Source organism: Lissotriton helveticus, chromosome 5_1 (genome assembly GCF_964261635.1).
Source record: "Lissotriton helveticus chromosome 5_1, aLisHel1.1, whole genome shotgun sequence".
In the NCBI taxonomy this organism is placed as follows: Eukaryota; Metazoa; Chordata; class Amphibia; order Caudata; family Salamandridae; genus Lissotriton; species Lissotriton helveticus.
In genome coordinates, this window is record NC_136065.1 from 1,268,414,045 (window position 1) to 1,268,437,678 (window position 23,634).

The 23,634-nt window shown below is 42.6% G+C and overlaps 1 protein-coding gene across 1 annotated transcript in view; it reads right to left on the minus strand.

Moving 5' to 3' along the window:
• Positions 1–16,865: 16,865 nt before the first annotated feature.
• LOC144752636 (asparagine synthetase domain-containing protein 1-like) overlaps positions 16,866–23,634 on the minus strand; it is a 103,063-nt gene continuing 96,294 nt past the window's right edge. The window contains exons 3-5 of the mRNA XM_078640516.1: positions 19,413–19,726; positions 17,869–17,894; positions 16,866–17,368 (exon numbers count right to left, since the gene is read on the minus strand). Coding sequence (XP_078496642.1) covers positions 16,866–17,368; positions 17,869–17,894; positions 19,413–19,726 — 843 coding nt within the window. The remainder of the gene's footprint in view (positions 17,369–17,868; positions 17,895–19,412; positions 19,727–23,634) is intronic.

The window sequence follows — 23,634 nt, forward strand, 5'->3', positions numbered from 1 at the left end:
TACTCCTTGCCATGTCTCAACTACAGATGTTAGCATATGTGAGTTCAAAACATGTTCATTTTATTTTTTCCGATTAATAGACATATTATTCTTGGCACAGAATTTTGCAATTGTGTCTGCATATACATTTCCTTTTGTCATGTAATCGTCTCCCTTCTTGTGTGCTGTGCACTTTACAACAGTAATTTTTTCTGGAAGCTGTATTCCGTCAATCAGCCTTTTGATTAATTTTGCGTTTCTGATTGGAGTTCCCGCAGAAGTTAAATAACCTCTTTGAGACCAGAGCTGGCCATAGTCATGGACTACGCCATATCCATACTGACTATCAGTCACTATGGTAACTTTTAACTCTTTTCCTTTTTCACAAGCACGAATCAAAGCAATCAATTCTGCTACTTGAGCTGAACGAATTCCTTTGAGACAGGAGGATTCAACTACATCTGCAACTGTGCACACAGAGTATGCTGCACTCAGAACACCTTCATCTGTTCTTAAGCATGAACCATCAACAAATAGAACATAATCTGATTCAGCTAATGGGATATCTTTAATATCCTGCCTAGGTTTTGTGCAATATTCTAATACATCTAAGCATTCATGATCAGTATCATTTTCATTTCTGATTTCTGTTACAGTACCATCAGGCAATAATGTGGAAGGATTTAAATTCACACATCTTGCAATCGATATATTATCTGATCCAAGAATAACTTTTTCATATTTTGTTAGCCTATTATTTGTCAAATGCTGTGCTTTGCTTCTAGTGAGGAGAATTTCAACTGAATGTGGTACATATACTTTTACAGGGAATCCCATAATTATCCCTTCACTTTGTTCCAAACTTACACTTGTTACAGCCACTGCTTTTAAGCAACCTGGTAATGCTTTTGCAACAGGATCAAGAACTGCTGAGAAATATTCTATTGGCTTTCTCAGTCTTCCATGTCTTTGAATCAAAACTGATAATGCACATACTTCTCTTTCACTGCAATATAGCTCAAATTCCTTTTCGTAGTCTGGCATTCCTAATGCTGGAGCTTCAAACAAATTTTTCTTTAACTGTTCAAAAGCTTCTAACTCAGCTTCTGTCAAGGTAATCGGGTCTTTTATGTCTGCTTTTGTCAGTCTCTGCAATGGTTTTGCAATTATTGAAAATCCACTAATCCATTGACGACAATAACCTACCATTCCTAGAAACATTCTGACCTGTCTCTGTGTTTTTGGAGGTTGCATTGCTTGAATCATTTTTATTCTCTCAGTTGTCACTTGCCTGATTCCTTTTGCAATTCTGTGACCAAGATATTTTACTTCTTGTTTGCAAAACTGTAATTTTGCAGGAGACACTTTATGTCCCTCATCTGCTAGTTGATTCAAAAGAGTAATGGTATCAGTTACATAATTATCTCTTGTTTTTGCAGCCACAAGGAGATCATCAATATACAGCACTAATATTGATTTTACAGGTAAATCTAGGTTTTCCAAGGATTTCTTTAGTAACTGATTAAAAATAGATGGACTTTCAGTATACCCTTGAGGGGTATGACACCATGCTAATATGCTCTCTTTGAACAGGAACGCAAAAATTTGTTGGCTTTCTGGATGCAATGGAACAGTAAAGAATGTGTTACATAAATCTATAACTGTATACCATTCTGCATCATGCGGAATCTGATATAGAATTACTGCTGGGTTTGGTACAACCGGGCAACATGGAACAACTATTTGATTAATCTTTCTCAGGTCTTGAACAATCCTGAAAGTTCCGTTTGGCTTTTTGATTCCCATAATCGGTGAATTACATGGACTGTTCTCAATTTCTTTTGGAACACCTTGTTTTATGAATTTATCAATTACAGGTGTGACACCTTCAATAACTTCTGCTTTCATTTTATACTGAGGAATGTTTGGATAATCTGCTCCTTGTTTTACTGATATTTTTACTGGGTCTACATTTCTCATCAAACCCATTTCATCTCCAGTGAAATCCCAAATTTTAGCATTGACTGTCTCTTTTAATTCTTCAGGTAGATTATTTTGATCAAATACAGGGAATAATTTACTTTCTTCTGCGTCGACCATTAACATTGTTAACTTGTAAAGCCCATCTTCCTCTTGAGTTTGGAGGTCAATACCATCCGGTGAGCAATATATTTTACAGTTCATCTTGCAAAGGGTGTCCCTTCCTAACAGGTTTACAGGACTGCTGTCACAAACTACAAATCTATGCATGTCCTTAAATTTACCAATTTCAACTTCAACTGGTTCTGTTAAATCTGTTTTAATTTGCTTGTTAGCTACACCCACTACTTGGATTTTGTCCCCAGAGAGAGGTAGGTTTTCTATTTCCACTGATTCAACAGTAGAACGGGTAGCACCTGTATCCACTAGAAAAGTGATTTCTACATCATTCACTTTACCATTTACAAATGGACCAGATTGATCTACCTCAAGAGTGGCTCCAAGCACACACTCTTCCTCCTCTCTCAGGCACCGTCAGAAGTAATCCTCAGAATCACTCCCTCCATTTTCTTTCAACCAATACTGTTGAGAAACATTTGGCACATTCACTCTTGGCGATCTGTTTACCTGTTCACCTCTGCAGAATCCTGTTTCTGTACTGTATCTCTGCACATTTACACAGTTTGGAAGTGGCGGTTGTGGTATCTGACTTTGCTGAATCACTACCTGTCGCTGTAGCTGTTGCTGCTGATTTATCTCATTCTGCATCTGTGGATTTAATGATGCATTTTAAAAATTTCTGTGCGGATTCTTACATTCGCGCTTCCAGTGTTCAATTTCGCCGCAATTAAAACATGGGAGTTTCTGCTTTAACTCTTCAATATTCCCCATCAATCTTGGCTTATTATAATTACCTTTAAATTTCCCTTGATTCTGATTAACATTTTTGTTTTCTAGTTTTGCTATCTGTTGTTCAGCCATTTTCACCTGTGCCCACATAGCTTTTTCCTTTAGCTTCTTTTGTTTAGCATCTAATTCATCACTACAGTATTTTGCTTTTCTCAAAATATCATCTACTGTGAGCGATTGCCAGCCAACTATTCCAGATCTAATCATTTCACCAATTTCAGGTCTTAAGCCATAAACAAATCTGTATATGAAATGGCTCATATCCTTTTCACTTAATTTTTCATAACCACTGTATTGTTTAAATACCAGCAGTAATCTTTCATAGAATGAATGTACTGATTCTTTTGGCTCTTGGTTTGTTCTATCTATTTTAACCCAATCTACTTCTTTTGGAGGAGTCTTGTTTTTCAACCACACAATTACCTTTTCATACAGATTCATAACATCTGATGAAGGAACACCTGTTACTTTATCTCGAGCAGGTTCTTCTTTAGGCCAATCTATAGAAATGTTACATTCTGTCCATAGATCTGATGGGACAGCTATGTCAAAGAATCCATCGAGATCAACCCACAGAACTTTTGAAACTTTCACAAATCTCTCTACCTGTCGATACCATTCCACAGGTTTTTCTCTCAGCCGAGGAAAATCATTTGTAAACAGTAAAATGTCTTGTCTTGTCCATGGGACATGCACATACCCTCCTCCAGGTATTTCTCTCATTGGAAACTCATTTGCTACTTCTCTTTCTCTTCTGTCTTCCTCTCTTTTCTTTGTCCATTTTACTCTCCATTTACTTAATTCACCCAGTCTTTTTAGAAACACAATTCAATCTTTTATATGAATAATTCTTCCTGTGGTATTCATATTTTCAATGTCTTTTTCAGAGAAATCCACCCTATAATGTTTCTGCAATTTTTTCTGTCTACTCAAATCTACTTCTAATTCAGCAGCCATTTCCTCCAATTGATCATATTTGGTTTTCGTTTTCCATTGTATGCTTTTACAAATAAATAATAATTCATCATCCGGATATAACTTCAAACTGTCAGTTCCAATTGTACCAATAATTAATTCATCCAAAGCTGTTTTCAATTTTGCAACATCAAGTAATTTAAATTCTGCGGTTTGTGGGGTGTTCGTTAAATCTATTTTATTTATGCTCTTTTCTGGAGTTCCAGAATCAGATTCTGCACCAGATGGAGTTTTACATGACAAACTTTGATTAAAAGTCAAGTCGGGCATCATTGTTTTCTCTCAGTGAATTTCAGATAAATCTGAGTAAAATTTTTCAGCCACTTTCTGAATTTCTGCATTTAATGGAGCAGTCAAAGCTGAATGTCTAACTTCCCTTTGATCAAATACTGGAAGAACAGGTCCAATCGTTACTGGTACTGTTACTGCTTCCATGCTTTTAGTTAACTGCTGTATTAATTCATCTTTTGAACGAAAATATTCTGAAGTATTTGGTATTTCCTCACATCTTTCTGTTCTCATTACATTTCTTGGGGTTTAATTTCTCCGTACTGGGGTTTCAGCATAATTTCTATTTTCTCCTGATATGCTAGAATTAGATCTTGTTTCTACTCTTTCAGGTGTTTTTTCATTATTAAGATTTGACGTAGGTGATGTCTCATCAATAATTTCTTTTGGAGGAGCACTTGGAGAAACTCTTGGTGGGACTGGGACTCTTGGGGAAGACCATGAACAAACTGGTTGATAAGGTGGCGGTTTTGGTTTTGTAATATAAATTTCTTCTAACACTGGATCTTCTAATTCACTTTCTTCATCATTATTATTTTTCTTTTGAGCACTCTTTTGACCAGACACCTCAGCGATCATCATTCTTGCTGGGTACAAACCATTACAATGTCTGCACGTCTCCATCGACGCATTCTATCTTCATGTGTCTCCCTATTAATATCCAGTCTAGTACCTCTTATTACACCTCTACTTTCTCGTTCTAATTCCAACATTTCGTCCTCCCATTCAGCCAAAGCCTCAAATTGAGGAGGTCTAGCTATTGGTACAAGATTTGTCATCTTTTCTCTTAAGTTTTTCAAAACCTTAATGTTAAATGATCCGTCTTCCGGTCATGCTAATACACCATCATTTTTGGTATATTCCATCCAATTCTCAATCCAAAGACAAGTATGATAACCATATTCACCTAACATATAAGCTGCAGGCGTTTTGTACTTATGAAGTAATCTTCCACCTCGCGTTTCAATTTTCTTGTCAGGTTTAATTTTATTTTTCAATTTCTGAAACCATGAAAGCTTCTTTTTCTCTTTCATGTAATAATAATCCATGTTTTTAAACAATTCCGCTTACTTTAGAATAGATCGTAACTATTTCCTTGTTGTTCCACAACACCAACCAATCCATGCGCGAAACTCACCAACAAGCCAATCAGGTTAAGCTTCGTCACTATTTTGCTCAACTAATAGAATTACTACTTTTCAGGATGAGCCAATCAGCCGTAAGCCTGCCTAGTCACATGAGCCAATCAGTGCGCAAATACTGTGACGTATGTTAGCCAATCACAGCGCGACACTAGTGACGTATACTGCCGCTGTAGCTTCTCTGTCCCTCGCTCCGCTCTAACGCCTCCTTTACAAAATATTTTCACAGCGCCATATTTTACAAATCTTTTCAATGGAATTCAGTTAATAACTCCACAAAAACAAACCATTTGTCTGTTTCGCTAAAATAAAGTGATAGCTTTCACAGTCATTCAAGTATTCTTTTGCGTGAAATAGACGACGCTATTTTCACAGAATATTTAGATTCGTTGATAAAGTAAGGCTACTCTGCCCTTCTAACAAGTAATAACGAACGCGTTTCTCTCTGAATGCACATATAGTGACAATTCAAAGTTTGACTTGATCGTAATTACAGAATCATTTACGCACATTCAAACGGAAAAATCCCTAACCATTCATACATCCTAGTAGAACTTTAACCCACCATAGAAATCCTTACTCACCAGTAAGATAGTAGAATTTTTCCAAGCTTGAGTGGAGGGTAAGGAAGTGTTCCTTACCCTCCACTCAAGCTTGGAAAAATTCTACTACTCTTTTCACAGTGAGTTTTAGAACAGGACACCGGTCCCTATACTCAAAAGCTACGATTTCATAGACAATCCTCACTATACATTTTACCTTGCACACCTAAAATCCCTAAACTTGTGCTGTACGTCCACAACACTAGTGATATATAATAATACCACTATTTTGAAACAGAACAAATGCACTGTGCAACTTCACCTGTTACACTACACTTTTGCTTGCCGGCAAACCAGGAATTTTCACACTGCTGGAAAAAACCTTTTGACTACATATAACAACTGAACAAACTTAACATGTTTTAGTCATCAATCCTATGTAATTACCATGTAACATGTCAGTTACCATAGTAACCGGACTCTGCTACCAAGTTATTGATCCAGCGCTCTGATTGAAAAACTGTCTCACCAATGCTACCTATCAGCACAATACTTACCATTAATCATGAATCATTAACACAGGCCCATAAACCAACGAGACAATTTTTGAGCAACTGAATCATGTGACCTAATTAATCAGAACTATTCACAAACTATTTACAAATTTATATACAACTGCAGTTTATCTTTTCTCACCATGTTTTTTAAACATATATCATTTTAATTAAGTCACTAAGGCGAATGGATCAACTGATGGCAACTAGACCATGAATAAACAAGACCAGCTTGTCTTTTCAAAACTAATTTTTATTAACTTTATTTTTCAAAGAAAGATCATTTTTAATAATAAATCTTTATTTTATTAGCAAATAGGAAAGCAGCATTTTATTATGATAATTAGACCGACACTTTAAAGGCAAAATCAGAACGCATGAATATTAGTAAATAACAGTTTCCATTCCCTGAATCTATTTCCCTGACTATTCTCACTCCACCTAGGAAGGAAAAATCAATTTAAGTCTGCTGTCCTTACGTGAGCCAGAAGTCCGACAGCATGTCACGTCAATCAGGACCCGGAAAGTGATTAGCACCATCCTGCCCATGAGGTCAGGTTTTATACCTTTCTGTCTAGCTAAACTATCTACATTTCGCATACTTTCTTAGAAATCCAGACTTCTCATTGGCTGGCTTATGTCAATCCACATTAAGTCATCTCCGTTTCTTTACCAAGTTCAGGCTTTTACATAAGCCTATTGTCCTTTGCTTACGCGTCTTTCGGCTTTCTCAAAAGAGATACTTTTTCTCTCGAGTTACAGTCCACGACTTCCTAACCTTGGCTATCACGCATGGTTTCCTGTCCTTGAGCCTTTTTCTCCAAGAGCACGTTCAGCACAATTAATAGACTGCATTTTCTGTCAAAGATGTCAACGTGTTAAAAGTTTCCACTTCTGCGCAAGTGCTAGGCTCCACTCTGGACAAGTTTTCATAACTGCAGCCATTTCTTTGCAAGCCTTAGGCCTCTCTCGGAAACTATTATCCAAACAAACACAAGACATCGTTTAATTAAAGAATTGAGACCCATTCTGTTACCCACCCCTTTGCTAATTAAAAACCTGTTAAATTATGTTACCTAGCGGAGCAGACAAAGCAGCGTTTATATCTACCTTTTCTTTTGGACCGCAAAGATTCTCCACGACCTTTTGTCACAGAAAAGACATAACATAAGCACACAAATAAGCACATGCCATTAGTTAAACAGCCGCATTTAATACTGACAAAAACAATAGACAAAATTAGTTTATTATTCTTTTCACATTTGCAACATAGAGCACATAAGTTAATCCCACGTGTTTTCCAATAAATGTATTTCAAAACTAAGTTGATTAATAATTTCTTCACCACATGCTTGTTAGTTCAGTTATGATTATTATGGAAGTTTAACTTTGCAAGTTTGAACAAAATATTGTCATCTTGCTCCATCACAAGGGATAGAGGATGTTGAAGATGCTGAGGGATATTGAGGTTGCTGATCCCATGATGGGGCTTCCTGGGACCACTTCTCAGTTCACAAACATGGTAAGAAGTATCTTCCACTAGGTACATAGGAAACAGTCTTGAAATCTCCCACTGGCCCCCTCTTAATGCCATTCAGTATGCTGCAGCACGGCTCTTTGGGTCCAGCAGAAATATGACCACAGCGCTCTTCACAGGATGCTGTTGCCAGTCACCACCATCTTCAAAACCAGCTGCATCATCTACAAATCCATTATGACTGACACCCCTGTTTAATTTGGGTTACACATTCATCACCTCCCGTGACACTCCGCACAAATGCTGCCAGGATGTTTTCAGAAGGGAGACCAAGAAGTGCAAAAAAGAAAACAATAGGGTAAATGGTCTTTTCCATCTAATCACCAAGGAGCAGGTACAATTTCTCCTTATCCAACTGCATAGCCCCAGCACAGCTTTCATTAAGGAAACAACTAACTACACCCCTCTTAAAAGAACACGCATCATGGGGCAGTAGCAAACCAGCTTCATGTCCTAACATATGTTGACTCTCTCTTTGCCTTTACCTTGCCATTTGGCTTTGCCCCTGTAGAGCTCTCCACTGCCTTTCAGTTACATTTGTGCTATATAAACTACAGCATACACCCCTAATGACGCTCCCTAATCTGGAGAAACAAAGGTGGATATTTACAACAGAAGTGGCGGAGTGAGGTGTTAGGCGTCTTGGCGTAACGCCTCACTCCGCCACTTCAGAAAAGCAAGGCTGCACCATATTTACGAGAATATGGAGCAGCCTTGCATTTTCCCCTGCACTGGCGTTACACTTAGCAGTGTAGAGCCAACGCAGGCACCCTTGCACCATAGTGCAAGTGTGTCTGCGTGCAGGGAAAGATTTTTTATGTACAAGAAGGTCCCCCTTCCTTCACATATACAATCTCGAAATACCATTTTGTCACTTCTATGTGTACTGCTTAATGTCACAAAATGTCATTTTTAAAAAAGATAGTCCATATGCGGTCGTTCGGCAATGGTGTTTACAGCTGGAAGTGTTTCTGTGCTCCATTGTTGCTTAACTTGAATTCTCGTCAAAAGAGCCAGGCTGAATCTCGATGTCATTAAGGTCATCCTGCCCCTCAGTGTCCGTGACAAAAGTAGTTCTTTTAATGTTGATGTTGATGCGATGTATTTCCTCATGTTCATTACTGTAAACCAGCCTAACACTATGATTCTATTTGGGGTTTTTGTGCAGTTTTATATAGTGCCAACACCACCTAAAGGTAGAGCAGCGCTTTGCGTTAGCACAAGTTACTTTTTTGTGCAGTTTTTTTTTTGTCAAAGGTAATTTTTTTTTTTGCAGTTTTATATACTGCCAACACTGCCCAATGATTTTGGAGCACTTTACTTTAGCAGCAGTGCCTTTACACAAAGACACATTCATTTTTGTAGGCACAAAGAGGTTAAGTGATTTGCCCAGAATCAAGGATGTTAAGCCGATGTCGAAACTCAAACCTGGTTTCCCAGCTGCATAGTCGGCAGCTGCGACCCTTACACCACATCCTCTGCCAATAGGATGCCCTTGACTCGGTCTTAGTTGCACATTTTGTGATTATGGCCAAATCACTTAATCTCCCCGTGGCAGCCCGCATTGCTTGTTGGTTGCCCATCCACCTCATGCCTGTTGCTGCTTGTCCTGCTGAACTCAGTTACACAGATCCCCTCCTCCCCGACTCTGCTTTTCAAATGTTTCCGGTCCAGGGAAGACATGGCTTGGCAGTTCGGGCTGGACTGTTCCGATGAGGCACAGGGTCAGACTGATTTGCATATAGCCATGTCTGAACTGGGGTGGCAGAGTTGGCTAAAGAACGGTGATGGATTAAACCCAGATCTTTTGACTGAGTGTGAGTGTTTGATTGATTCAGATGCTCCGTCCATTACCACCCCCTTTTGTACCGCTTTTGGCCGCCATAAGTGTGGCAGGGTATGCTCAGACGTGAGTCCCTTGCTCACTTTGCCACTGGATTCAAGCAAGCCGGGCTGAAGACGGATGGAATGCCAGAAACCGGTCCTCGGAAGCTTGTTCCCGGTCCAGGGAAGACATGGCTTGGCAGTTCGGGCTGGACTGTTCCCATGAGGCACAAGGTCAGACTGATTTGCATATAGCCATGTCTGAACTGGGGTGGCAGAGTGGGCTAAAGAACGGTGATGGATTAAACCCAGATCTTTTGACTGGGTGTGAGTGTTTAATTGATTCAGATGCTCCGTCCATTACCACCCCCTTTTGTACCGCTTTTGGCCGCCATAAGTGTGGCAGGGTATGCTCAGACGTGAGTCCCTTGCTCACTTAGCCACTGGATTCAAGCAAACCGGGCTGAAGACGGCTAGAATGCCAGAAACCGGTCCTCAGAAGCTTGTTTCCGGTCCAGGGAAGACATGGCTTGGCAGTTCGGGCTGGACTGTTCCCATGAGGCACAGGGTCAGACTGATTTGCATATAGCCATCTGAACTGGGGTGGCAGGGTGGGCTAAAGAACGGTGATGGATTAAACCCAGATCTTTTGACCGGGTGTGAGTGTTTGATTGATTTAGATGCTCCGTCCATCACCACCCCCTTTTGTACCGCTTTCGGCCGCCATAAGTGTGGCAGGGTATGCTCAGACGTGAGTCCCTTGCTCACTTTGCCACTGGATTCAAGCAAGCCGGGCTGAAGACGGCTGGAATGCCAGAAACCGGTCCTCGGAAGCTTGTTTCTGGTCCAGGGAAGACATGGCTTGGCAGTTCGGGCTGGACTGTTCCCATGAGGCACAGGGTCAGACTGATTTGCATATAGCCATGTCTGAACTGGGGTGGCAGAGTGGGCTAAAGAACGGTGATGGATTAAACCCAGATCTTTTGACTGGGTGTGAGTGTTTGATTGATTCAGATGCTCCGTCCATTACCACCCCATTTTGTACCGCTTTTGGCCGCCATAAGTGTGGCAGGGTATGCTCAGACGTGAGTCCCTTGCTCACTTTGCCACTGGATTCAAGCAAGCCGGGCTGAAGACGGCTGGAATGCCAGAAACCGGTCCCCGGAAGCTTGTTTCCGGTCCAAGGAAGACATGGCTTGGCAGTTCGGGCTGGACTGTTCCCATGAGGCACAGGGTCAGACTGATTTGCATATAGCCATGTCTGAACTGGGATGGTGTGGTGAGCAAAAAAACGATGGATTTAGGCCCAGATCTCTGTACTGGGGTGAATGTATGACATTGTTCTGCATTCTGTCCATCAACTGTTGTTTTTGCATTTGTCACCCCGAGTGGGACGGGTATGCTCAGACGTGAGTTCCGTGCTCTCCACGCCACTGGAGTTAAGCTATCCTGGCTGAAGACGGCTGATAGCCATAAACCGGTCCTAGGATGCTTGATTCCGGTCTAGGGAAGACATGGCTTGGCAGTTCGGGCTGGACTGTTCCCATGAGGCACAGGGTCAAGGCTGATTTGCACATGGCCATGTCTGAACTGGGGAGGTGTGGTGAGCAAAAAAACAATGAATTTAGGCCCGGATCTCTGTACTGGGGTGAATGTATGACATGTTTCTGCATTCTGTCCATCAACTGTTGTTTTTGCATTTGTCACCCCGAGTGGGACGGGTATGCTCAGACGTGAGTTCCGTGCTCTTCACGCCACTGGAGTCAAGCTATCCTGGCTGAAGACGGCTGATAGCCACAAACCTGTCGTAGGATGCTTGATTCCGGTCCAGGGAAGACATGGCTTGGCAGTTTGGGTTGGACTGTTCCCGTGAGGCACATGGTCAAGGCTGATTTGCATATGGCCATGTCTGAACTGGGGTGGTGTGGTGAGCAAAAAAACAATGGATTTAGGCCCAGATCTATGTACTGGGGTGAATGTATGACATTGTTCTGCATTCTGTCCATCAACTGTTGTTTTTGCATTTGGAGGAATGTAAATCAGCTTGTTTTACCAGTCTATAATCTCATGAATGACCAAATGAAAGGAGAACCACAGCAGGTATATATATAAAATATATGTATTTATTCTAAACACATCCCAATAGTCTCTGTATGTGGCTAGAAGCAAAATTACATACAGAAAACTTAATAGCACACAGTAAATTAGCACAATATATGTTGAGCCCTATGGGCCTACCAAACCATATATAAAGAAAGTGGTATAAGAACCACAACTTGCCTAGACACAAGGCCTAGAGCCTGTAGAAGTGCTGGGGCCACAAAGAACCACCCAAGGTAGTGACACAGGGGACCCACAGGGGACGCGTGCAGTGTGAGAACACAGTTGCGAATCACCATTAACTTCTATGGGGAAAGTCGCGGTTGGAATTTTAAAGATAAAGGACACTTAGGAGAGGACTTTGAGCAAACTCCTTTATACTTAGGGGTTCAAGGGCCAACACCCATGGGAGCACCAGAGTACTTGAGTTACCTCACCCAGGGAAGCCAGGTGCATAGGTCTCTTTTGGTGTTGGGAATCGTCGTTGTTTTCAATGGCGATCTGTTGCAAAGTGCTGCTGCCGTCCAAGTGGAAAGTGTCCATGTGTGATCCAAGCCTGGATCGAAGATGAGAAGAACCTGAAAGCACAGGGTACAGAGTCTGGGACACTAGCCAGTGACCAGGGGCACGAAAATCGAATGCCCACCGATGTCGGGTGATTTCAGGTGAAAGGTGAAAGAGGTGAAGCTTGACTCTTCAGCCACGACGACCAGGAGGCGTCGATGATAACCAGATTGTGGAATCAAGCTGTCCCACAAAGGATGTCGAGTGCTGTGGTGTCGGTGCCCGGATTGGACCCAACAAGCCTTGGCAACAGTAACCCATGCAGGAATCATAGAAATGCTTCGGTGTGGACCAGCAAGGTCTGAGGGACTCAGCACGCAGTGGAGAGTCAGGGCACATCTGGAGCAACCAGAGAAGCCCAAGGAAAATCAGAGTTGCCTCCGTAGGGACCCACCAGTTGACAGACCAGGGATCGTGAAGGAGCCTTGATCTGAAATGCAAGAAGCAGGCTCACGGAACACTCGTAGAGTGTAGGCCCACAATCTTCGGTGCAAATGGAGTTCGGGGGTTGGGCTACAAGTAACCCAAAGCACAACTTCAAGAGGCGTCGGGAAGTCAATGCACTAGGAAATGTGCACAGTGTCCAGGAGTTCCAGTTCCACGTCACTCGTGAGGGCTGTGGATCTCAGCTTTGCTGGGGACTCGGTTCGGCCTCTGAGAAGTCTGGAAATCCTCTTCCTGGGCTGCAAATATTTCAGAGTCCGGCGGGAGCTTCAGAGATGCAGACTGGCAAATGCTTTGTTTGTGCCTGCTTGCGCAAGGGAGTCACTCCTTGACCCCAAGTGAGATTCTTCCGTCCTCTAGTCTTTAGTAGAGCGTTGAAGTTCCAGGGTTCAGTTTCAGAGTTTCGCCCAGGTGTAATCTAAAGTCCTTTTGCCAGGGGTTCCTTACTTATAATAAAGAAAGGGGTTGGACATACACTGGGGACCCACCTATGGGAGGATCTGGAAAGAGGGGTGGATACACCCATTTCCTTTGTCCAGTTTCACGCCAGAGCAGGGGCTGGTAGCCCCTGCGACCGGTTTGAACTGGGCTATGCACAGGGACACCAAATGTGCCCCCCAGTGCTGACTTCAAAGCACTCTCAGAGTGCACCCACCGAGCACCAATACACTAAAGCCTGTCTGGGAGGTGGTCACACCTCCCTGTGACAGGAAACCTATTGTCCAGGCCTCCCTGTCGGAGTTTTGGTCAGCAGCAGGAGGCCAGATCTGTGGCTGCAGCATCCATTTTGTGATGCAGTGTTCTTTTAAACTTTTACCGGTTAGACCAGTGTGTACATGTCTCTCCCTCCAGAAGGATGGAATTCTACCCCCGCCGCCAGGACTGGCAGGGGGTAGAATTCCAAAGTGTTTGACACCAAACATGACATGTTTCCATGCAGCCATTCCAAAGTTAGCATTTACCGCTAGGTTATAATGCACTTAAGAGTATATGGTCTGGTTGCATCACAGAACAGCCTCAGAGAATAGGCTCCGAAAGGTGCAGAGGGGCCCAGCTCATACATGGGCACCCTCTCACATGAAACCAAGCACCCTGCCTTCAGGATTGATAAGGCCTGCCATAGGGGTGACTGATAAGTTTTGATGTGCAATGATTGCAATGATTAAAGGTAGATATAGGTAACATATATCTTAGTAAGGGGTGCATGCCTCACCTTACCCAGGCTGCAGTAGCTATCCTGGCTGAAGACGCTGATAGCCAGAAACCAGTCGTAGGATGCTTGATCACGGTCCAGGGAAGACATGGCGTGGCAGTTTGGGTAGGTCTGTTCCCATGAGGCACAGGGTCAAGGCTGATTTGCATATGGCCATGTCTGAACTGGGGTGGTGTGGTGAGCAGAAAAACGATGGATTTAGGCCCAGATCTATGTACTGGGGTGAATGTATGACATTGTTCTGCATTCTGTCCATCAACTGTTGTTTTTGCATTTGTCACCCCGAGTGGGACGGGTATGCTTTGATGTCTTCCATTTTTCATAGGTAACATTCCCAGAAGCCAGTTCGAGTCACGCCATCTGCTCTGGGTACAATCCAAGAGGTGTATTTCCACGGGACAATGGTGTTCTTTCCTTGATACATTTTGTCCTTGGTGCCCAAGGCTTTTTCTGTGTGAAGCACAACGACCTTCCGTTATCGACTCAAGCCACATGATTCTAACTTCCTCTCTCCTTGCCTGTCTGGTAAAACAAAGACATTATTCTTGCTAATCAGAGTGCTTCTTTTACCTGCAACACAGCACTGGAGAAAGAACAAACTCAACAGCACACATTAAATTCAAACTACTAATAGTAAAGCAAGAGTTTCCAGGGAACTGCATTTGAGGCCTACAAAGTTCAGCTAACATAAGGAAGTATCATATGAGCTTTACGAATTTCCATGGAAAATAAGGCACTTTCAATTACTGCATTTACCTACATGTAAAAGGACACAATTAATAAGCACTTTTAGTACATGAATAATTGTCAGTTGCACGAAGCAAGTTCTTACATTAATGTTTTCCACTACTTACATTCACTTTCGAAGTTGATTCTCCTTGTTACTTTTCAATTGCCTGAAATACATTACGTTTTCTTTTTAGCACATTTCACGATTCTTTGACCCTCATTAGTATGTCGGTCGGAAACCGTCCGACCGCACGTTGGATTCTTTCTGGCCGTCATCCTTGGTTTGAATATCGACAGCCATATTAGTATTACAGCAGCCCGAATTCAAATCGGCCGGTCATTACAGCTGGCCTCCAACGGGCTCATGGAGCCCGTCTCCCAGTCAAAAACCCATCATAATGCCATGCGGACGGCGTTTTCACCAACGGGATTAGGATGTCGGTTTCCAACAGCCTTTCCATGTTGGGCTTTTCGACATTGAAAGCCTCTCAGAAAGCGACTTTGGGTGCCTCTAGAGGGGCCCCCTTCTCCCTGCAGTATCCGGTTGAAGGCTGAGGGGGCTCTATCACCATCAAGGTGAAGTGCAGCACACTGGTGTTCTTGTAACATTCCTCTTTGCATCAACAGGAGGACAGTCAATGTTAGTGCCTAGATTGGGAAGTCCCTTCTCTCTGTTGATGTTTAATTTGCCCTGCTTATTTATAGCAGTCTTGTGTGCAGAGAATTCTGCATCCTCGTCCCCTGTTGAGCACCTTTGAACGAGAGAATTCTGGTGGGTGTTATTCAAATGTAAAGGTGCAACTGGCGAAGCCATTCCTATTAATCCATAAGGAATTTCCTCCTTCCTGCAGAAACTTCAGTGTAAGGATTTTTAAACAGTTTACTATTTGGCAGTTCAAACAAAACACAGGTGACTGCCTAAAATGAAATTAAGAGCAGAAAACGCTCACCATCATTTAGCTCCATAAAAAAGATGAAGGCATTATTGGAATATTAGCAAATTATTTTATTGGTTATACATTTCCAGAAAGTGCAGGTGTTCAAAGTGTAAATGTATGTGAGTGGCAACCACTCACACAGCAACGTTTTCCCCCACCTCCATGGCATATGCCAAGCACACGCGTCTCAATAACTATCTAACATTTAAACCAGGATAGCCAATTTATTTCAGATACAATATTTTATTTATTTTATTGATTTTTAAAGGTTTTATATAGCGCTGGCTAGACCCAAGATATCAGAGCGCTTTACATGAGCATCAGATCAAAGTTACAGGTTACATCGTTACAGAGGTTACACAGTACTTAGAGAATGGCAACAGAGTTACTTGTAAGGTCGAGATAAAAGTAAGTGGTATCCCTTCCCTGTCTCTGTTGCAAGAGGCTCCCTTTACGCAGTGGACTCTCTCAGAGGGGTCTCTGAGACTCCAAGGCCTACATACTGAATCCTTCCCCAAAAAGGGGAGAGGGAGTGCTTTGGCAAGGGGTGCCATACCATACCTCAAGTGTGAGTGGCTCCCTTGGCGCAGTGGACTCTCTCAGCGGGTTCACTGAGACTCCAGAATATAAATATTGGATCTTCACCAACAAGGGGAGAAGGAGTGCTTAGTCAAAGGGCACAAAGGACAGGGGGCTAGGCAGAGTAGCAGGCAAGGGGAGAGATTCAGGGGAGAGGGGATAGGAGCTAGGGAAGCAGACAAAGAGATAAAGAGTACTAAATGGGAGCATATTTAATTGATGAGTTGTGTATAGCGATGGCTGGACCCGAAGGAATCAGAGCACTTTACATGAGGAACAATAATGTTGCAATTTACATCAGTTAAAAGTTAGATAAGTATCAAGAAAAGCATTAAAAGAACATAGGGGACAGGGTGGATGGAGCGAGGAAGGGAGAGGGGCTAGGGTAAAGGGGTTATGAGGAAGATAGGACGTAGAGACAAGGGGAAAATATGCCCAAGGTCTGGCAGGGTAGGTGACGTCAGGGGGGGGAAGTCCACAACCAATCTCCTCTTTTAGCTATCAGGTTGCTCCACCGGGCATCAGCCAAATCGCTTGGTCTCCACAGTCTGGGGTAAGTCTCGCAGGTTCAAGTCCTAGCTTCCTTCCCATGATCTCCAATAACCCGGTCATCACGGCCAAGATTCCTAGAAGAGATGCGTCCCAGTTCCATACTGAGTTCTTCTATTAAAGCATTAGTCCAGAGGTCTGGAGTCGAAGGTCTGTGCCAGGAGTACCCTGCAAGCTGCTCGTCTGCACCAATTCCTGTCAGTACAACCTTTGCAACACTAGTATATAAATGGGGCTCTCCATGATTAGTATTTATGCCAATTCCTCTGGAAGCAAACCACACTGCACAACCAATGCTATCAGCAAGGCCAGTGCACAAGGGAAGCACCAAGTGGCGAATGTGTTCTTCTCTCATTTCTTTAAGCTCTTCCCCAGTGATGTTAATTTCTATAAAATTCCAAGGTCGTGAAGGATTGAGAGCTTCAAGTTCTTTCAAACCTGCCCGTCCTGTGATTCGATCAGGCACATCGAAGGGAGACACTTGGTAAGCACTGTCTTTAGTACCATATGTCATGGTTTCTTCTGGAGAAGAAGAGGAAACTTCCTTTTTAGGTCGAGCCTTTGCAGCGCGCATGCGCTGCAAAGGAAAACCACCTTTTCCGAACACTTTGGCTTTTCAGCCAAGCACGTGCATGCATTCCATTGCCTTCAATGGCAACGCATGCACATCAGGAGATTCACTCGCGGGAGCGCGCGCCACCATCTGGCAGCAACTATCACTCCCGCCAGTGAATCGTGCCCCCCCCCCGCCACGCAAGGTAACGTAGAAGCAACTATATAAAACAACTAGGAGACTTGAAGAAGCTGGCTAACAGGGCGCTATTCAAATCATTCCTTTGTGCAGAGTTGTCAACGTAATGCCGAAGGCGGCCCTCTGTCGGCAGTCAGTAGAATTGCAGCCTATCGTCTGAAGGAAATCTCTAATGAGGCCATGGTAAAGAAGATATGGTAAATAGAACCTACCCATAATTCATTGTATGCAAGACCAACAGCCGCCACAGCCAATGATTGTTTTCTATTACCATTGATCATAAATTTTGTGTCGCTCCTTTAACAAATGAGTTTGCAGTTCTTTATCACTCTTGAGATCAGTTATCATTATCGTCCTACTTGGAGCTGATAAAAGAAACGAATACATTTTTTAAAGGTCTCACATATTGCTTTTTTTACTTGATAAGTAAGATATTTCACCGTCTCCAGATAGTTTGGAGGAGTGGTGATCCTGATAATAAAGACACTGTAGTAAAACCTGAAGCTGTCTGTACTAGCTATTGTGGAAACAACTGCTATAATACAACGAGAAGACATAATGAAGATGTTTAACAGGGCGCTTCCTTGGGGCAGAGTTGACAACGTAATGCCAAGGGCGGCCCTCTGTCGGCAGTCAAGAGAATTGCAGCCTATATGTAAATAATATTATAGTGCCCGTATTGCTCTTAACTAACAGCATAGTTAGAAATTAGTGTTCCCGTTACATAGGTGCCTCTTTTTGGCGCTGTTAAAGGAAACTATGCATTGGATATGTGCTGAGCTCTCTAACCCTCACGGAAATCTCACTTTATTAAACAAATTAACACATATCCCCTTGTTTACGCTTGCTTGAAGTTGGTGGTGTATTTTAATACAAAGCTCAGTCTATCCTAATAAAGTTCCGGCTGTGGTGGGTTTTCATGCTGATTTCTAAAATGCGAGCCTCACTCTACACCGTTTTGCACGGTACTAAAATAGTTTTTAACTGTCTCAGAACCGCCGCTACAATACTCTGCTCATGGATTACCTCCTAACCTATTAGCTGTTAAAAACCAACGGTGTGCTTCTTTTTAAACTCACCATTACAGATCAGCAAAACAATATAACTTTCCCTCCTATTATAAACTGCTTTAGTCATGGAACTAGATTTACGGACTTGGTGAAATGTGAGTTGTAATCTTCTATAACTGTGATGGCGTTTACATCGGCTTGTAATTGCTGTGCATGAGAAGTCATGGTTCAAGAGTCCACCGGGTGAGATTTAAACCAAAGGTTAATGTTTTAACACCAAAAAGGTTGTTTCCCTCATGTTAAACTCCATAAACGTCAACGGAGCGGAGCCACAGGAAAAGTGCCTACAAGGTTTTTTTGCTGATCGCTGAGGTAAACAGGAACGGGATTCCCAGTTCATCTTGTGTACATCGTATGAATTATCTGCCAATGTTTTTAATTTACTCCTCACAATTCCTTGTATTTCCATCGGCTTGCTCTCCCTGCCTCTTGTTACTGCACAGCATTCGCCTGCCTTACTCTTTCCCATCCTGATGCATAGTGCTCAGGTGGCTTTCTGCCAATATTATACTCTATATGCAGACGGCAAATATAACATACAAAAATTGTGATTTAATTCTGGAGGAATAAATTGCCATCTTAAAAATAAGTATGAATAATCGTTCAGTGCCTATTATTGTAAATCCCATTTCACAATCAACCATTATTGACAATAAACCCATTGCTTTAATGAAATTTTTCTTAGGAGGCCGCCCCATTTAAGATGGCCCCACTTTACTACTAGAACAGCCTATTTGTCAAATACTCTGCATATTTCAATCTCCATGGATACCTGTGTAAAGTAACAGCTTTTGAAGACACACTTTCCTCAAGATCAACTCGGAATATTCCAGAGGCAGGAACCTCCTTCCATTGATTTTCAGATTCAGAACATAGTGCTTTCACAGAGGTGAGACAAATGGCTTCTTTTAGGTTATCACTGAATTGCCACAGCAGACTACGACGACCCATATAATCTCTGCCAAACGACAAGCTATGGATGGATGCCTGATAATAAATAAAAGACCATGGACCACGAACAGAGGAGAGGAGTGTCAGAATATGGCAAACCAATGTATTCTGGGAATCCAAGAAATATCCTTTTACAATTTATATGCTGCTTATAAACACAATTCTAAAAATATCTCAGAAAAATATGACTTGTTAACCAGCATGATTAATGTGTACAAGTGTCAGTAAAACAGGCTCAGATATGCTTAAAACCGTACATTCCTACGAATTATACATATAAATCTAAAGGTTGGTCAATAACATATATCATTGTTTGCCAATGTTATGATTTCTTTATTCGTATCTATGTGGGAACGAACAGCTAGCAGTTTTTCATGTGTATGACCACATCATATTTTTCAATACCAAGTTTGGGGATTTATTTGCACACAAGTATGCTGTAATATACACTGTGGCAGTTTATTTACTCACTTGTTCTTTATATTCCTAGCATCCTTGCGCCACTCTGCATGTCCCCTTACAGCAGGTCATCCGTACTAAATAATGGGAGATGGTTGACTCAAATAGTTGGCGAATACAAAATATGAAATGGATGCAGCACTTGCAAACTACAAAGGTTTCTAAAAAACAAGCATTTCCAAAGCCAATAGGTCCGCCCTGGCAGGCAGGTGCAATGTTTAGCCTTTAGTTTTTTATTGCAAGCTTGTGCCACAAAAAAGAAAACACACAGCCACCAAAATTGGTCTGTTCTATTCTTAGAACAAAGATTTTAAAATGTATAAAAATCACTTATATGGCTGTTTTACTATTGCCACGTGGCCCGGTTAGAAACAACGCCATTTTCATGCTCATGTTTCTTAAGTTGCCTTCTTTCTGCAACACAGTGACTTTTCACATGCATTTGCATATATGTCAGTGCAAGTTAGCATTCCCCGAAATTGCATCTGCTTACATTTCAACTTTGTAGGCACACTATCATGACGCCTTGAACATTCAGTACCATGTATAAAGTTCACAGCACAAATCTATCTAGCTAACATAAACAATTGCCGCCTGACATAGACCAGCATGGCCGCTGCTTATTATATATACAAACTACTTCTCGTTTAAATTAGAGGAGCACTCTGCTGACACTTCGACACTTCGAGGTCAGGACACGCCGGAATTCCAGCTCAGCTGATTGCTGTCATCTCTCGCCCGCAGGTAATGGGGAGTTAGATCACCCGGCAGGGATTCTTGGCAGCTCATCCACCCGAAAATAAACAAGGTTAGGGAGCACTAGTTAGGAGCACACTACATTCCATAACATATATACCAGCATATATTCATTGTTTCAGCACAATGGTGGAATTATTCTTCTCTCCACTGTTTTTTATTGCTAATCATGCTAATATGATTCTTTCTATTAATCAATCAATCATTCAATCAGAGTACTTGTAAAGCGCGCTACTTACCCGTGAAAGTCTCAAGGCACTGAGGGGAGGGGGTGCCGCTACTGCACGAAGAGCCAGGTCTTGAGGAGGCTTCTGAAGGCGAGTAGGTCTTGGGTCTGCCATAGGTGGGTAGGGAGGGTGTTCCAGGTCTTGGCGGCGAGGTAGGAGAAGGATCTGCCACCGGAGGTTGTTCGTTGGATGAGGGGGACAGCGGAGAGGGCGAGGCTGGTGGAGCGGAGCTGGCGGTTGGGGGTGTAGAAGCGGAGTCTGCTGTTCACGTAGGCTAGTCCGGCTTTGTGGAGTGCTTTGTGTGCGTGGGTGAGGAGCTTGAAAATGATCCTCTAGTCGACGGGGAGCCAGTATAGGTCTCTCAGGTGGGGGGTGATGTGGTTGCGGCGGGGGACGTTGACGATCAGTCGGGCGGAGGCGTTTTGGATGCCTTGTAGTCGTCGTATGTTTTTGGCTGGGATTCCTGCGTAGAGTGCGTTGCCGTAGTTAAGTCTGTTGCTGACGAGGGCCTGTGTTTAGTGATTGCAGAGTACATATTTTACTCAAGAATCTCACTGCTCCAATAGATATTGAAATTGCAGGTTGTGTATTTCTTGTGCATTTCCTTGGGTACACATGAGAGTCCAACTGAAAAGGTTCTAGATCTGTGATCATGGTTTCCTTGGGGAGTCAGGGTTGTCCTGTTCTGATGATGCACACACATCTGTCACCCTGTAAGGTTAGGGGTGCAAAGGGTACACTGTGACCTAGCAGGGAATCAGACTCAGACCATCCAAAGGTTTATGTTGTCCAATAAATGCACCGCTTTACTGATGAGGAAAAAGTCATATGACATGGCACCGCCTCCGTTTTCCAGCTTGGGTTCATATTTAATGGATCACCTGAGATGTTTTCTTTCATATACCCAAAGAACCCTACTCACCGCCGTCCGAGTTGTTAAGGAAATGTCTCCTGAGCGGAGTAGGAATCCACTATGTTTTGGCTGTAGGTTGTTCAAGCTTGATCCTTCCAAAGGATTGCCCCATAGTGGTACCCTCTCTGATATCAACATACTCTGATGGCAGAACCAGAAGCAGTAAAAATACCTGAAAATTGCAGACAGTTACTCAGATGCTGCAACAACATGGCCTCGCACTCACAGCTTGGGGGCGTTACCTTCGTGGTTAAGGCCCACAAATCATTTAGGACAGAGGTATTCTATTCATGGGTTAAATTCCCAGCAGCAGATGATCACGCAAGATTGTTTCAAAATTACACTGCAACTAACATTCCACGTAACTACACAGCTTACGAAGATCTAGAAATACCACAAACATAAGAACACCAAAGTTGGTTTCATGGTGCCCTACCACACACTATAGAAGTCGTTAAACTAGGTCACCTTAGCAATGAGAAAGCAACATGGCCAGTCTTAGCCGGCTACACACAACATACAAATATAGCTAATTTAACAATAGTACAATTGCGTACATGATATAACAGTTTAGTCAGAATATACAGAAGCCTGATGCAGTTGTTGTGCGAACAATGACCATAAATCCTGCAAGGGCTACACAGCTACATTTGGCTACATCAGGGATCAGCGCACAAAAAATTACTGCAGTCATGGGTGGAGTCCCTGTCAGGTGGAAGGAATTCTGGATTGCACAAAAAACAAGTCAGCTTGTAGCAGTGTTTCTGTGGTATCCTGGCGCTAGCGGGAAATGTACTGGAATGTGGAATGTATGGCTGGGAGTGTTCTTCTGGTTTACTCTTGGTTTGTGGAATGTTGGGAGGAGAAATGAACCAACAAACTACTATTGTCCTAGTGTTCAAGGCAGTTACCATACCATATAAAGATCTGCAGGCATCGCTGGTTGTACATAAATTACAACATACCTCTCTTCTTACAATAAATCTAGAGTAGGGGATGTCTCAGTCTGCTGCCACTGTTAAAAATAGCCCAACTCTGATAGACAGACTTAAACAAGTACAAAACCCACATTCACCTAGTGTAACGACAGAAAAAAGGTGAGAAAGCGAGATAGCACCTCACGGGCGCACCACCAATGGGGCCCCTGGCTGGTACTCACCAGGATGGCCCTGTTATCATCATTGGGGTGCCATCAAGCTATAACGGAAACGTGTCCTAAACCCAAAGAAAAGACAGTGAGTGGTGCAGTGAACACAAATTATATGTAACACAACATACAACATTCAACAATTAACATATAATATATTATGCAACTGGGACAATTTCTTTAATAGTGTTCCTTCTTGTTGCATACGGTACATATATGAACAATAAAAAAGGAAGATGTGAATACTACCAATCGATTCACACCCTACTTACAGCCGACATGTTTCATTGCCTTGGTATCTATCAGGCAATTTCCTCAGGGCAAACCACTTTCAATGCCACTGCAAAGGACACTGGGCTTTGCGCGCTGTAGTAAAACATAAAACATACAGAGTCGAGGTTACCTGCTGTCCTACCCTGTTTAATTCACAATGCTATTCTGCGCAGAAAAACAGCGTGATGCTGCAAAGAAGGAAATAATTACCCTTCAATGAACCTTGCCTCTCATACCAGCC